Consider the following 16,591-nt stretch of genomic DNA (forward strand, 5'->3'; position numbering starts at 1 on the left):
ACGGGAGGTTTATTCATCCCAATGCAAAGATCCTGGAACTGTGACCTGACTTCCCGGCTTTTTATTATCATGAAATGCTTTTCCTTCCCCGTTTCTCCAACTTTCCCGTTGTTGGTACTAACCGGCTATTCCTCGGGAGGTGGGGAATGCCCGGGGGTAGTTTCAGCTGAGTGGGGCCATCTGAGTAACCTCAGTCACTTCCTTCTCCACCCTCCGATCATGCACTTTATTTGCATGTGTACCGAGGTACATGAAATTCAGTTCTGCATCCAATTCAGCACCAATATCACCATTCATAAGCACATAGATGCATCTAGATAAGTATCTCACAAACAGTATTTAGTTTAGAGATACAGCACGGCAACAAGCCCTTCGGCCCACCGAGTCCGCGCCGACCAGCGATCCCCGCACACTGACACTATCCCACACACTTGGGACAATGCACTGTTCCTGGAGAAAGAGCACGTGGTGTCCACGAGGACTCTGGGGGCCTTCTGTGAACGCTGGTCGTCACGGGAGGTCGAGTATTATTGATAAAGTTGGCGATATATTAATTTGATAACCGTTTCTTTGTAAACTGGCAATATAGGCAGCCTTTAATCGTGTTACTACTCTATGTTTGTTTTTGTTTTCTGAATAAAAGGATTTGTATCAAAAAGAAAAATATATATATATATATGTGTATATATGTGTGTGTATATATATATAATAATAATAATATGTGTGTGTGTGTATATATATTTATATATATATATATGTGTGTGTGTATATATATATATATATATATATATATGAGAGAGACAATGCACATTTATACCAAACCAATTAACCAACAAACCTGCACGTGGGAGGAAACCGGAGCACCCGAAGAAAACCCACGCAGGTCACGGGGAGAACGTGCAAACTCCGTACAGACAGCACCCGTGGTCGGGATGGAACCCGGGTCTCTGGCGCTGTGAGGCAGCGGCTCTACCCGCTGCGCCACCGTTTAAGCTTATTGTTAGTACACTGACAGTACAGTTTCGCCAGATTTGGCGGCATTTTCAAGTCCCAGTTGAATTAAATTGAAAAGAATATTGTCACGTGTGACCAGTCACCGTGAGATTCTTGGCTTGCACACTGTGCCAAGGTCTGCGAATAGTCGCCCATAAAGGGTGCTTACAAAGTTACAGATTCCCCCACCCCTGCACCAGCCCCCCGCTGCCTCAGGGCGGCCCCCCACGCCGGGTCCGCCATTGTTATAGGTGTCGAGTTCATGACTTGACCGTGAAGGCCCCTGGTGGTGCTGCAGGATGGGCCTGGCCAGGCATGGTGGTTAATTATCAAGGTTACAGCTTTCTCACTTGGTTGCTGAGGCCAGTGTTTAGATCTCATAGGGCGGCCATGGTGGCGCAGCGGTAGAGTCGCTGCCTCACAGCGCTTACAGCGCCAGAGACCCGGGTTCCATCCTGACCACAGGTGCTGTCTGTACGGAGTTTGTACGTTCTCCCCGTGACCTGCGTGGGTTTTCTCCGGGTGCTCCGGTTTCCTCCCACACTCCAAAGATGTACAGGTTTGTAGGCTAATTGGCTCGATGTTGGTGTAAATTGCCCCTAGTGTGTAGGATAGTGTTAGTGTGCAGGGATCGCTGGTCGGCGCGGACTCGGTGGGCCGAAGGGCCTGTTGCCGCGCTGTATCTCTAAACTAAACTGAACGAAACCTGTGGTCTCAATTGTTTCTTTAATTAAGCATCAACTGGGCAATTAAACCTGAACTGACACTTCTCAGTCTGTGGAAGGGTCTCGACCAGAAACGTGACCCTTTTGTTCTCTCCTGAGATGCCTGTCCCGCTGAGTTACTCCAGCATTTTGTGTCTGTCTTCTTAGTCCCTGCCTAACATTTCGCCACCTTGCTGTCTGCAGCTAGCCGCAAAACCCCGATCTTTTGGCGCAAACTCCCCCTCATGCCTGCAGTTCTGGTCGCCACTCTACAAGAGGGGTGACAGTGAGCTGGAGAGTATGCTCCAAGATTCACAATCGCGTTGCTGGAAATGCAGGGTTGGGGCACTGTGGAAGGGGAACTCATTTAAAGCTACCAAATAATGAAAGGCCCGGACAGAGTGGATGTGGAGAGGATGTTTCCACTAGTGGGAGAGTCTAGGACCAGAGGGCACAGCCTCAGAATTAAAGGACGTACCTTGAGGAAGGCGATGAGGATGATTTTATTTAGTCAGAGGGTGGTGAATCTGTGGAATTCTTTGTCACAGACGGCTGTGGAGGCCGAGTCAGTGGATATATTTAAAGCAGAGATTGATCGGTTCTTGATTAGTGCGGGTGTCAGAGGTTATGGGGAGAAGGCAGGAGAATGGGGTTGAGAGGGAGAGATAGATCGGCCATGATTGAATGGCAGAGCAGATTCGATGGGCTGAATGGCCTAATTCTGCTCCGATGTCTTATGTATAAAACACTAAAAAAAAGAGGTTTAAAGTGGACAAGAATTGAAGAAATTCAGGGCCCTAGTGAGACCGCACCTGGAGTACTGTGTGCAGTTTTGGTCTCCAAATTTGAGGAAGGATATTCTTGCTATTGAGGGCATGCAGCGTAGGTTCACCAGGTTAATTCCCGGAATGGCGGGACTGTCATATGTTGAAAGACTGGAGCGACTAGGCTTGTATCCACTGGAATTTAGAAGGATGAGAGGGGATCTTATCGAAACGTATAAGATTATTAAGGGTTTGGAAACGTTAGAGGCAGGAAACATGTTCCCAATGTTGGGGGAGTCCAGAACCAGGGGCCACAGTTTAAGAATAAGGGGTAGGCCATTTAGAACGGAGATGAGGAAAAACTTTTTCAGTCAGAGAGTTGTGAATCTGTGGAATTCTCTGCCTCAAAAGGCAGTGGAGGCTAATTCTCTGAATGCATTCAAGAGAGAGCTAGATAGAGCATTGGGGGGGGGGGGGGGGGGGTTAAACAAGAGGGGGTTCCCAGACCTGGAAGCGGCAGAGTCCCACACGTGGTACACACGCCAGGGACTGGCCCGGTTATCACACCACCTTCATGCCGCTCGCCTCTTTCCAGATGCTCCCACAACCAAAGGCTCCCGCTGTGGCGCCATCTCATGGCAGAGGTGAGGTGCACATGGGGTCTCGGCCCACCACAACTAACGCTGCGTGGCGCCATCTCATGGCAGAGGTGAGGTGCAAATGGGGCCTCGGCCCACCACAACCAAAATCCATCATGTGGAGGCCCATTATTGCAAGGGTTTACGGTACTGTACTTAGTTCACTATTTATAGAGAGGCAGAGATGAGAAGAGGAACAAGGTCAGGATGAAGGTTTTATTAAAATAAAGCCCTGGTTCAGCCACAACCTGAGTGTTTGTGAGTACTATGTCTGAGTGCCACTATTCAGGAAAGATATGAAGGCTCTGGAGAGGAAGGGTACAAATCAGATTGGCAAAAAGGATTCTAAGGGTGATGGTTATGTTTTTTAGTTTTAGAGATACATCGCGGAAACAGGACCTTCGATTCACCGTGACCATAGAAACATAGAAAATAGGTGCAGGAGGCGGCTATTCGGCCCTTCGAGCCAACACCGCCATTCATTATGATCATCCTAAATCAGTACTCCGTTCCTGCTTTCTCCCCGTATCCCTTGATTCCGTTAGCCCAAAGAGATAGATCTAATTCTCTCTTGAAAACATCCAGTGAATTGGCCTCCTCTGCCTTCTGTGGCGGAGAATTCCACAATAATGTACGGGGACTAGCAATCCCCGTGCACATTTTCCATCCTACACACACTAGGGACAATTTATCGAAGCCAATTAACCTACAAACCTGCACGTCTTTGGGATGTGGGAGGAAACCGGAGCACCTGGAGAAAACCCAGGCTGTCACTAGGGGTGCCAACTATAGCACTCCCAAATACGGGATAAGGTGGCGTCACTGTCCCGCGCCCCACGTGACCTCACCCAGCCAGCGGCCAAGTGCTCCCGCTCCACCAATGGCGGCCGCCCGGGCCAGGAGGCGGGTTGCTATGCAACCTCCGCTAGGCGGCGCCCGGGCCTCTGGGCCTACACTGTCCGGACCTACACTGTCCGGAAGGTAGGCACAGATTTTAACCAGCATCTGCAGTTTTTTTCCTACTACACTGTCCGGGCCTACAGGGTCCGGGCCTACAGCGCCCCCCGGGCCTACAGTGTCTGGGCCTACAGTGTCTGGGCCTACAGTGTCGGGGCCTATAGTGTCCGGGCCTACAGTGTCCGGGCCTACAGTGTCAGGGCCTACAGCGCCCCCCGGGCCTAATACGGGGCAAGGACAGTCCCGTACGGGACAAAATAGCCCAAAATACGGGATGTCCCGGCTAATACGGGACAGTTGGCAACCCTAGCTGTCACAGAGAGAACGTGCAAATTCCACACAGACAGCACCAGGACCTGGGGAAAAATAGGGAACGCCGCAACCATTCAACAGGCGTGGTTACATCTATGGGAAGAGAAAGCGTTAATATTTCAGGTTGAAGACACTTTGGGGTGGCTCAGGGACTCTATTCCTTGGAGCGCAGGAGGATGAGGGGAGATCTTATAGAGGTGTACAAAATCATGAGAGGAATAGATTGGGTAGATGCACAGAGTCTCTTGCCCAGAGTAGGGGAGACGAGGACCAGAAGACACAGGTTCAAGGTGAAGGGGAAAAGATTTCGTAGGAATCGAAGGGGTAACTTTTTCACACAAAGGGTGAAACTCCATCAACCATTCCTCAGCCCACCTGGCCAATCGGTCAAGATCCTGCTGCAATCTTTCACAACCTGTTGCCTGATGGGAGAGGGGAGAGGGGAGAAGAGGGAGTGACCGGGGTGAGACTGGTCCTTGATTATGCTGCTGGCCTTGCCGAGGCAGCGTGAGGTGTAGATGGAGTCAGTGGAAGGGAGGTTGGTTTGTGTGATGGTCTGGGCTGCTGGCCTTGCCGAGGCAGCGTGAGGTGTAGATGGAGTCAGTGGAAGGGAGGTTGGTTTGTGTGATGGTCTGGGCTGCTGGCCTTGCCGAGGCAGCGTGAGGTGTAGATGGAGTCAGTGGAAGGGAGGTTGGTTTGTGTGATGGTCTGGGCTGCTGGCCTTGCCGAGGCAGCGTGAGGTGTAGATGGAGTCAGTGGAAGGGAGGTTGGTTTGTGTGATGGTCTGGGCTGCTGGCCTTGCCGAGGCAGCGTGAGGTGTAGATGGAGTCGATGGAAGGGAGGTTGGTTTGTGTGATGGTCTGGGCTGCGTCCACAACCCTCTGCGATTTCTTGCGGGTCTTGGATGGAGCTGTTCCCAAACCGTGCTGAGATGCATCCTTTCTTCCTTGTTTTCCCGGTTAATGGCAGTACTGAACAGCATTGATGTGCAGTGGGATATCGGGGCCCAAGTCCATCACTCCCTGAAAGTAGCCTCCTAGAAACTCCCTCCATCCGCCCCCCCCACCCCACACGCGCACACACACACACGCGCACACACACACACACACACACACACACACACACACACACACACACACACACACACACACACACATATAACAGTTTCCGTGGCAGGACCAACGCTTGTCTTTGTCTACACATATGTTTCTTTTATTGCTACTCACTGGTTACAACAAAGACCATACTTCTGCAGTTGCCTCTCGGATTGAACGTGAAGGCATGTCCTTATCCTTTTCCATGAGTTTGTGCCATCTTCTGACAACTTTATTTCTTCCCTTGCCTTCCCCAGGGAACTAGTCGCCGGGAGAATTGTCGGAGAGAACACGGTCGGAACTGAGAGGTTTTTGCAAAGCCGTGGCAACGTGGGCGTTTGAAGAGACGATGGACTGCCGCAAACGCTCAGAAACTATTAACACGCAGCACAAACACGTGGGGCGAAAACGCCAGGAAGGCTGGTGAGTGCCGTTCAACCTGTGAGAGAATAACATCCATTGTCCAGGGTTGCTCAATCCTTGTCTCAATGTCTCCTCAGCGACCAACATTACCGATCAGTGAAAGGCCCGGATAGAGTGGATGCGGAGAGGATGTTTCCACTAGTGGGAGAGTCTAGGACACAGAGGGCAGAGACAGCCTCAGAATTAAAGGATGTTCCTTTGGGAAGGAGATAAGGAGGAATTTGTTTAGCCAGTGGGCGGTGAATCTGTGGAATTCATTGCCACAGACGGCTGTGGAGGCCAAGACATTGTGTATTTTTAAGCGGAGATTGACAGGTTCTTGATTAGCATGCTGCCTCACAGCGCCAGAGACCCGGGTTCGATCCCGACCACGGATGTTGTCTGTACGGAGTTTGCACGTTCTCCCCGTGACCGCTTGGGTTTTCTCCGGGTGCTCCGGTTTCCTCCCACACTCCAAAGACGTGCAGGTTTGTAGGCTAGGTATCATTGTACATTGTCCCTATTGTGTGTAGGATAGTGTTAGTGTGCGGGGATCGCTGGACGGTGCGGACTCGGTGGGCCGAAGGGCCTGTTTTCGCATTGTATCTATAAACGTCGAGTCCGCGCCGACCAGCAATCCCCGTACACTCGCACTGTCCGACACACACTCGGGACAATTTACAATTTTTACAGAAGCCAATTAACCAACAAACCCGCACGCCTTTGGAGTGTGGGAGGAAACCGGAGCACCCGGAGAAAACCCACGCAGGTCACAGGGAGAACGTACAAACTCCATAAAGACAGCACCCGTAGTCAGGATGGAACCAGGGTCCCTGGTGCTGTCAGACTGCAACTCTACCGCTGCACCACCTGGTAGACAGAATGAGAAACAGAAATATGAAGTGGAGCGGGCTCAGGAGAAGAGCTGCAAGTGGAAACTGCAGAATTTAGAATCTCGAGACAGATTACTAGATTGTAGTATCACAAAAAGCTGGAGTAACTCAGCGGGTCAGGCAGCATCTCAGGAGAGAAGGAATGGGTGACGTTTCGGGTCGAGACCCTTCTTCAGACATCTGCAGTTATTTTCCTAGCTTTTTGTGATACCTTCGATTTGTACCAGCGTCTGCAGTTATTTTCCTGCACAGATTGTAGTATTAATTACTTCTGATTAATGGTCTGAAGAAGGGTCTCGACCCGAAACGTCACCCATTCCCTCTCTCCTAGATGCTGCCCGACCTGCTGAGTTACTCCAGCATTTTGTGATACCTTACGATTTGTACCAGCATCTGCAGTTATTTTCCTACACTTCTGATTAATTAGTCATTAAAACTATGGTTATACAGTATCAGAGCAAAGCATTAAAAGATTTGCAGACCTTAACTAAAAACTGAACGTATTCTAACTAACAAAACAAAAAAAATCTATGGATTTCCAACTAAAATACTGATGACTGATAAAGGACACTGGCAACTTTCACACTGAACACGGCTGTAAAACAGGCTTCTTTCTCTAGAATAGGATAATTAGGATGCACTTTACTTTCTGATTAGATTGCACTTTACTGATGGAAGTAGCAACCGACCAGGATGGGATTAACTGTTCATTTATCAGTTGTAACCTTGACTCACAAGCTGTTCTTTGACACAGTGTTCCACAGATTTGTTTCCATGGAGATATTGTGTTTTTTTCAATACACTAACCACATCAGTTCTCCGCAAGCCCTCACAAACTATGAGTTTGAAATGTAAGGAGCAGGAAGGAACTGCAGGTGCTGGTTTAAACCAAAGATCGCCACAAAAAGCTGGAGTAACTCAGCGGGTCAGGCAGCATCTGTGGAGAACATGGATAGGTGACGTTTCACAGAGTGCTGGAGTAACTCAGCGGGTCAGGCAGCATCTGTGGAGAACATGGATAGGTGACGTTTCACAGAGTGCTGGAGTAACTCAGCGGGTCAGGCAGCATCTGTGGAGAACATGCATAGGTGACGTTTCGGGTCGCGACCCTTCTTCAGACGACCCGAAACGTCACCTATCCATGTTCTCCACAGATGATGCCTGACCCGCTGAGCCCCCGCGGTGGTCTCCCTCCCCTTGTTTGCGGGCGTCCCCACCGGACTCTGCCCCTCAATGTCCAGCAGCAGAGGGAAGGACCCGAGACTGTGGCCAGGACCCGAGTCCTTTGGACGGGTACATGGATAGGAAAGATTTAGAGGGATATGGGCCAAATGTGGGTCAATGGGGCTAGCTTAGATGGGGCATTTTGGCCCGTATCAATGAGTTGGGCTGAAGGACCTGTTTCTGTGCTGTATGACTCTGTAATCCACCATTTGAGTGAGGCCATGACATGGAAAAGTAGCCAATCGATCAGTAAACTGAATCATCCTCCCAGCGACTAAAGGGCAGTCCTGAGCTACCATCTACCTCACTGGAGACCCTCAGACTATCTTTGATCGGACTTTACTGGACTTTATCGTGCACTGAACGTTATTCACATTATTTCCCTTATCCTATATCTGTACATGGTGGACGGCTCAGTTGTAATCATACACCGATCAGCCAAAACATTATGACCTGATGAGCCAAAACATTATGCCCGCCTGCCTAATATGCTGTTGGTCCTCCGTGTGCAGCCCCATACGCAGCAGGGTGCGATGCACTGTGTATTGTGACACATTCCTCCCGTCACCACCATTAACATTTGCTGTGACTTGTGCCACAGTTGACCTTTTGTCGGTTCGGACCAGACGGGATAGCCTTCGTTGCCCTCGCGCATCGATGAGCCTTGGGCGCCCAACACCCTGTCTGTCGCCGGTTTGTCCCTCCTCGGACCACTGTCGGTAGGTACTCACCACTGCTGACCGGGAGCACCCCACAAGCCTTGCCGTTTCAGAGATGCTCTGACCCAGTCGTCTGGCCACAACAATTTGGCCCTTGTCGAAGTCACTCAGGTCTTTACTCCTGCCCATTTCTCCTGCATCCAACACGTCAACTTCAAAAACTGACTGTTCACTTGTTGCTAATATATCCCACCCCTTCACAGGTGCCATTGTAACAAGATAATCAATGTTATTCACTTCGCCTGTCAGTGGTCATAATGTTTTGGCTGATCGGTGTGTATTGCCTTTCCGCTGACTGGTTAGCACGCAACAAAAGCTTTTCACTGTACCTCGGTGCACGTGACAATAAACTCAACTCAAATGTGAGAGGCAAGTGTCCCAAATTGGCCTATTATAAGAGGCCTGTACATGTTATGATTTAACCATGTGGGAATTGTGGGAAGAACTGAGCTGTTCTTTCATCTTGTCGTGAACATGGATGAGCAGAGGTTCATTCTGTGGAGATTGCAGAATCGAGCTCTAATCCAGTGAAGCTGCCCATCATGGATAATCTAGGATAATCGTTTCTTTTCAAATCTTTTTATTAAATTTCAAAAAATGATAAGCATAACAGTGATATTGATACATAGGGATCAGGATTACATTAACAACAAATGTAACCTAAATATAAATCCAGTTTCAAAATACATATTGGGTATAGACCTCCCAGTCTCTAGGTAATTATAGATAAAAGGTTAAAAGAGAACTTATATACATTTAAAAAAAGATTTAAAAAAAAATTAACCCCCTAAACTAAAATAAGCACAAAAAAAAACAGAATCTGGGCTGCAAAAAAATTTCAACAGTTTGTCATCAAATCTGCTCCACCAAATAAAGGTAAAAAATTATTATAACGGCTGGAGAGGGAACAACTTATATCGTGTGAGAATATTGAATAAAGCTTCCCCAAGTCCTATCAAATTTAACCGAGGGTTCAACAATATCACTCCTAATATTTTCCAAATTTATACATGATATCGTTTCAGAATACCAATGGAGTGTGGTAGGAGGATTAGAGTCTTTCACAGTTTAAGGATCAGGGAGAAGTCTTTTAGGACCGAGATGAGAAAGTTTTTTTCACACAGAGTGTAATATATTCATGCATATCCATGTGCCATGTTAATGAGTGGGCGTTCCTTGAGCTAGGAATGCTGGGTAAATAAAGGCTGGTGTGATTCAGGCAACTAACGTGTGAGTGTACTTTATCTTTATAATAATAATAATAATAATATTCATTTATTGTCATTGCAACGAGTACAACGAAATTAAAAAAATAGCCAATCCTGACGGTGCGTACAAACATATATGCAATAAATGCAAAAACAAATAAATACATAAATACAATTAAATACAATTATATTAAGTACAAGATTTTTTAACGGTGTTGCCTAGTGCAAAGGTAGTGTTCAGTTCTCGTATGGCCCTGGGGTAAAAACTGTTCTTAAGTCTGTTTGTTCGGGATTTGATCGACCTGAAACGTCGACCAGAGGGCAGATGAACAAACAGATGGTGGCCGGGGTGGGATGGATCTTTTATTATTTTGCCTGCTCTACTGAGGCAGCGTAGGCTGAACAGGTGCTCCAGGGAGGGCAGTGAGCAGCCGATGATCTTCTGGGCCGTCGTGATGACCCTCTGAAGGGCCTTCCTGTCCTTTTCTGAGCAGCTGGCATACCATGTGGTTATACAGTATGCCAGCACACTCTCGATGGAGCAGCGATAGAAGGACAACATGAGCTTCTCCTGCAGGTTGGTTTTCCTGAGGATCCTCAGGAAGTGGAGTCTCTGCTGTGCCTTCTTTACTGTGGTGATGGTGTTGGTAGACCAGGTAAGATCCTCTGCGATGTGCGTACCCAGGAACCTGAAAGCTGGTACCCTTTCCACACAGACCCCATTGATGTAGAGTGGGTCGTAATCTCCACTGGTTTTTCTAAAGTCAATTACAAGTTCCTTTGTTTTGGAGGAGTTCAGGACCAGATTGTTCACTGAACACCATGCTGCCAGCCTTTGGATTTCATCCCTATAGGCTGTCTCATCTCCTTCTGAGATGAGTCCAACCACAGTCGTGTCATCCGCGAACTTGATGATGGTGTTGGTGGGATGGGTGGGGGCGCAGTCGTGAGTGTAGAGGGAGTAAAGGATGGGGCTCAACACACAGCCCTGTGGTGAGCCGGTGCTCAGTGTAATGGTGGAGGAGAGGTGAGGGCCTATTTTGACGGTCTGGGGGCGGTTGGTCAGGAAGTCCTTGATCCATTGGCAGATGGTTTGGGAAAATCCAAGGTCGGAAAGTTTGGTGACCAGTCTGCTCGGGATGACCGTGTTAAAGGCAGAGCTGAAGTCGAGGAAGAGCATCCTCACATAGCTCCCCTGGTGTTCAAGGTGGGTCAGTGCAGTGTGAAGAGCAGTGTCGATGGCATCCCCTGTAGACCTATTTGCTCTGTAGGCAAACTGGTGTGGGTCGAAGGTGGGTGGGAGGCTGGCTTTGATGTGCTGCAGGACCAGTCTCTCGAAGCACTTTGTGATGACCGGTGTGAGTGCTACCGGACGGTAGTCGTTAAGACCGCTGATGACAGACTTTTTCGGCAGTGGGATGATTATGGCGGACTTCAGGCAGGGAGGGATGGTGGATTTTAAAAGGGACAGGTTGAAGATTTTTGTGAAGACCTCAGATAATTGGTCTGCACATTCCCTCAGCACTCTGCCCGTCACACCATCGGGGCCTGCAGCTTTCCTGGGATTCACTGCTCTGAGCACGTGCTTAACATCATACTCCTGCACAGTGAAGGTGTTGCTGTCAGGTGCTGGAGAGGGTGTAATATCTGCCACTGTAGCTTTCACCTCGAAACGAGCAAAGAAACAGTTAAGTTCCTCAGCCAGCGAGGCGTCGCCGTCGGCAGTCGTGCGGTTGCTGGTCTTGTAGTTGGTGATGTGCTGGATGCCTTGCCATACCCGCCGTGGGTCATTGTTGGAAAAGTGGTCCTCAATCTTCCTCTTGTAGGACGCTTTGGCATCCTTGATGCCTCTCTTCAGGGTGGTTCTAGCAGCACTGTATAGAGCTCTATCACTAGACCTGAAGGCGGTGTTACGGTCCTTGAGGAGAGACCTGACATCCTTTGTCATCCAGGGTTTTTGATTGGGATACAACCGGATGCGTTTGTCGACGGTGACATTGTCAACACAGTTTTGGATGTAGCAAAGTACAGTTGATGTGTACTCCTCCAAGTCCTGATCCTCAAAAATATCCCAGTTGGTCCTTTCGAAGCAATCCTGCAGCTGCGAGGAAGCTCCTTCAGGCCATGTCTTAACAGTCTTTATGGTGACTGGAGCTTTCCTCCTGAGTGGGGTGTATGCTGGAGTTAGGAATATGGACAGGTGATCTGACTGCCCCAGGTGTGGTAGTGGTGCTGACTTGAAACCCTTCTTAATATTTGAGTAAACCTTGTCTAGTGTGTTTTTCCCCCTGGTAGCACATCTTATGTGTTGTTCAAGTTTCGGGAGAACTGACTTTAGGTCTGCATGGTTGAACATAACAAAATTGGCGACGAGGACGGGATTGTGGAGGAGACTGAGTTTGTTTTGCATAGCTTTTGTACTGCTAAGTTTTAGGTGCTTTGCTACACCAGAACAGGCAGGAAATCTGAGCTTGTGCAAGGAAAAAAAAAACTCTCCTCATTCCTTTGTTTAAAAAAAAAGAGAGGGACAAAATGGCGGCATCCACGGGCTATATCGGAGGCCTGGGCATCTTTGACAAAAGTAGAGAGCCGTTCAGCTCCTATATGGAGAGAGCAAACATGTTCTTCATGGCAAACAACATCACAGAGACCAGTGGTGAAGGAGAGGTAGTGGCTGCAACAAACAAGGCCGTTCGTGAACGCATGAAAGCGATTCTGCTCACGGAGATCGGACCTGAAGTGTACGGCACACTTGTGAATATCCTTGCGCCCATAAAGGCAAAAGATGTGCCTTTCAGTGATATTATAAAGAAGTTGGAGGAGCACTTCAACCCAAAGCCTCTGGAAATTGCAGAAAGCTACAAATTCGGCACGAGAAACCAGAAGCAAAACGAGACAATTAGTGAGTACATTGTTGCCTTGAAAAAGTTAACGTTGCACTGTAACTTTGGAGCCTTTCTTGAACGCGCACTACGCGACAGATTTGTTTGTGGTCTAGTGGACGAACGAATTCAGTCCAGACTCATGAGCACTCCTGATCTTACATTTGAGATAGCATGCAAGATTGCTACTACAATGGAGATGGCATCAAAGAATGCTCGCGAGTTTCGTTCACCACATACTGCAGTGGCCGTGTATACTCACAAAGCAGCGCCTATGGCCAAACCAAAAGGGGCCAAACTGAAACCGAAATATGGTGGGGAACCGAGTGCAGCCAGTTGTTATCGTTGCAACGGTAATCACCCATCCCAATCCTGTCAGTTCAAAACAGCTAAGTGCTATAACTGCCAGAAGAAAGGTCATATCGCCTCAGCGTGTCGGGCCAAGCTTACAGTGGGAAACACACGACAACACCAGAAAGGAGTTCACAACTTAGAGATGAACCCGGATGACAATGAACTTGGGTTGTACATCATTCATGCAACTGATGTCAATAAGCCTACAACCAGCCAAGACAAGGACTTTCGAATTAAACTATTGGTTAATGAACAGTTAATTGATATGTGCATTGACACGGCAGCTGACTGTTCGGTCATGAGCAAAGACTTGTACGAAACAAAGTTCTCACAGACACCATTGTCCGAGAGTAAGGTCAAGTTGAAAACCTACTCCGGCGAAGCCTTGGAGACGTGCGGACAAATGGATTGCGAAGTTCAGTGTAATGGACAGTCAGTAACACTGCCCATCATAGTGGCCAGCTACAGAAATAAATCGACCCTCCTTGGAAAGGATTGGCTGCGTAAAATAAAATAGTAAGATTAAACGAGAACTTACCAGTTCGAAGTTTGATCTGTATTTTATGAGGAGTTACGATGAGGGATTACGTGAAGACCCCGTCCAGCACGCATGCGCGACATTCTTCAAAGCAGCGGTGTGGATTCACAGAAAAAACACAACGATTGAAATAAATATAGTAAAGAAAAAATAAGAACTTAATTACCAGTTGATCTGTATAATAGAGGGTGGGAGCGGAGGGCACGTAATCCCTCATCGTAACTCCTCATAAAATACAGATCAAACTTCGAACTGGTAAGTTCTCGTTTAATCTTACTATTTTATTTCGGAGTCACGTGAGTGACTACGTGAAGACTTCAAAGCTCTGTGATTCCGAACCGTGTACCAGCTCATGCTTCACTCACTGTCTGAAGACCTTAGAGGGAGGAAGTATGTTATCGCAATCAAGAACCTGTTTGTGAACAAAAAAGGTTTATTAATGACAACAAAAAACAGAGAGCTCCCCAGGGCTTAAATTAAATATTATCTGCAGACTCTAAAATTCTGTCTGCAAATGTAGCAGGTTGCGCCAGCGGCTTATTATAAAACCTTTGGAAAGTTCTTTCCGAGGACCATCCTGCTCTGGCCAGAATATGGTCCATAGGCACGTCCATTCGACTAGCCGCCGACGTAGATGCAGCCCTGGTGGAGTGAGATTTGTAAATATTAGTATTGACTCCCGCGGACTTAAGCACCTGCTTGAGCCACCTTGAGATGGTTTGGCTCGTCACCTGACCATGAGGCTTCTTGTGGCTTATCCATAAGGCTTTTTCTCTCCCTCTTGTTGTATGTTGTGTCTATGTAATTGGCGAGATGGGTCTTGGCACACAGCCGTGGGTCAGATGAATATGCCCAGAACTCCATGACTGGAGGCGTGGTACCTGGTCTAGTTTGTTTGACCAGTCCCTGAATATGGAATGTAAAACAGTCCAATGACTCTGTCATGCTGTCCAGCCTCAGAAGGTGGAGGGACTGTACCCTTTGAGCTGACACTAGTGCCATGAGCATGACTGATTTCAGTGTAAGTTGTTCCAGCGTGAGTGCCCTGGGCGGTGGCCATCCCCTAAGGTACGTCAGCACAATGCTGACATCCCAGATCTGAGTGTACCTTGGTCTGGGGGAGTTAGTATTAAAAATGCCCCTCATGATTTTGATTACTAGTGGATGGGACCCGAAAGCCAGTTGTCCTGCTGCTGGAACCAAATAAGCTGACAACGCACTCCTGGCTGTATTTATGGCGCTGTAGCTGAGTCCTTCCCGATGTAATCCAACCAGGAACTCCACAACACTGGTGGGTGTCGCTGTAGTGTAGGTAGTTCCTGTTTTGGAGCAATACCGTTCCCATTTCCTTATGTTGGTCAGGTATTGTCTCCTGGTGGACTCCCGGTGGGATGCGGTCATCATGTTGATGGCGTCCTCAGACAGTCCCAGGCCCAGTAGAGGTCTTTTTAGAATCTGCAAGCGAGGAGATTGACTCTGTCATGGCACGGGTGACTAATGCCTGACACTGGGTGGATTAATAATTCCGGACTGCTGGGGAATTCCAACGGTGTTTCGACAGCCATGTCGAGGGCCACTGGGAACCATGGCTGTGTAGGCCAGTCGGGTGTTATCAAGATTCCTGAAGCGGAATCCAATTGAATCTTGCGTAATACCCGACTGATGAGGCAGAAGGGAGGAAAAGCATAAACGAACATTTTCCCCCAATACAGCGTGAATGCATCAACTGCTGCTGCCTCAGGGTCTGGTTCCCAAGCGACATACGTTGGTACCTGGTGATTCAGCCTGGATGCAAATAGATCGATATCTGGTGTGCCATATTGCTTTGTAATTTCGGCAAATACTTTGGGATTTAACATCCATTCGATGTTATCGTTAAATTTGCGTGACCTGGTGTCTGCCACTGTATTTTGCTTACCTGGTAGGTAAGTTGCTGATAACCAAGTATGTCTTTCGACACACCATTGCCAGATTAGGTTGACCAATTTGTCACACGATATCGACTTTACACCACCCATGTGGTTGATATAAGCCACCACCGTGGTATTATCTAATTGCAACCGGACATGTGCATGATGCGTATTAGATGAATATGCTTTTAAACCATAAAACGCACCCAACATTTCTAAATAGTTGATACCCCGTGTCTGTAGGCAAGATGATTCAGAATTAGTCCATCTGCCCCCTGTGCTGGATTGCATGTTAGTTGCTCCCCAGCCCAAAGCACTGGCATCCGTTTGAATGGTTAATACTGGGTTGGTGATTATTATGGGACTGGAACTGAGCCTAATGTTCCTTGTCCACCATTGTAACTCTGGAATGGATTCAGCAGTTAAATCCATAGCTCGGTCAAAGTGACCTGAGTTTTGCTTTAGTGCGTGCACTTTTGCTCTTTGTAAATTTTTGTAGTGCAAAGGCCCAAATTGTACAGCTGGAAAAGCTGCTACCATTTTACCAATAACTCTAGCTACCTGCCGTATGGTTGGCTGACGTTTATGCATTAGTTCGTGGCATGATAGTGCCAATTCTGATGCTTTCCCCTTCGGCAGAGTTACAAACATGCGAACAGTATCAATCGTAAATCCAAGATAGTCCATGGTAGTGGACGGTGTAAAATTGGATTTATCTGGATGTATGACAAACCCCAAAGTTTCAAACAAACGTTTGGTGGCTGCTACTGTCAAAATAGCTGTCTCCAAGGTTTTCCCTACTATTAAAATGTCGTCTAAGTACGCCATGACTATATGCTTTTGTTTCCTCAATAATGCCAAGGCGGGTTTTAAGATTTTAGTGAACAACCTTGGAGCGGAGGTTAGTCCATTTGGTAAGGCTTTAAATTGCCATAGCTGTTTCATCCAGATAAACTTTAAGTATTTACGATGCTCCTTGTGTATGGGTACTGAGTAGTA

General features: G+C 47.9%; 1 protein-coding gene across 3 annotated transcripts in view; it reads left to right on the plus strand.

Annotated features, from left to right (window-relative positions):
- LOC144611918 (SWI/SNF-related matrix-associated actin-dependent regulator of chromatin subfamily D member 1) overlaps positions 1 to 16,591 on the plus strand; it is an 89,917-nt gene that overhangs the window by 53,921 nt on the left and 19,405 nt on the right. For 2 of the 3 annotated variants that reach the window (XR_013549595.1, XR_013549596.1), the window contains exon 12: positions 5,720 to 5,885. Coding sequence is in view for 1 of the 3 variants with exons in the window: in XM_078431245.1 (XP_078287371.1) it covers positions 5,720 to 5,767 (48 nt within the window). In the remaining 2 variants the exon portion in view is untranslated. Of the gene's footprint in view, positions 1 to 5,719; positions 6,532 to 16,591 lie in introns of those variants that run through there. The other variant, XM_078431245.1, reaches the window with a different exon arrangement.

The sequence above is a fragment of the Rhinoraja longicauda genome, chromosome 42 (genome assembly GCF_053455715.1).
Source record: "Rhinoraja longicauda isolate Sanriku21f chromosome 42, sRhiLon1.1, whole genome shotgun sequence".
In the NCBI taxonomy this organism is placed as follows: Eukaryota; Metazoa; Chordata; class Chondrichthyes; order Rajiformes; family Arhynchobatidae; genus Rhinoraja; species Rhinoraja longicauda.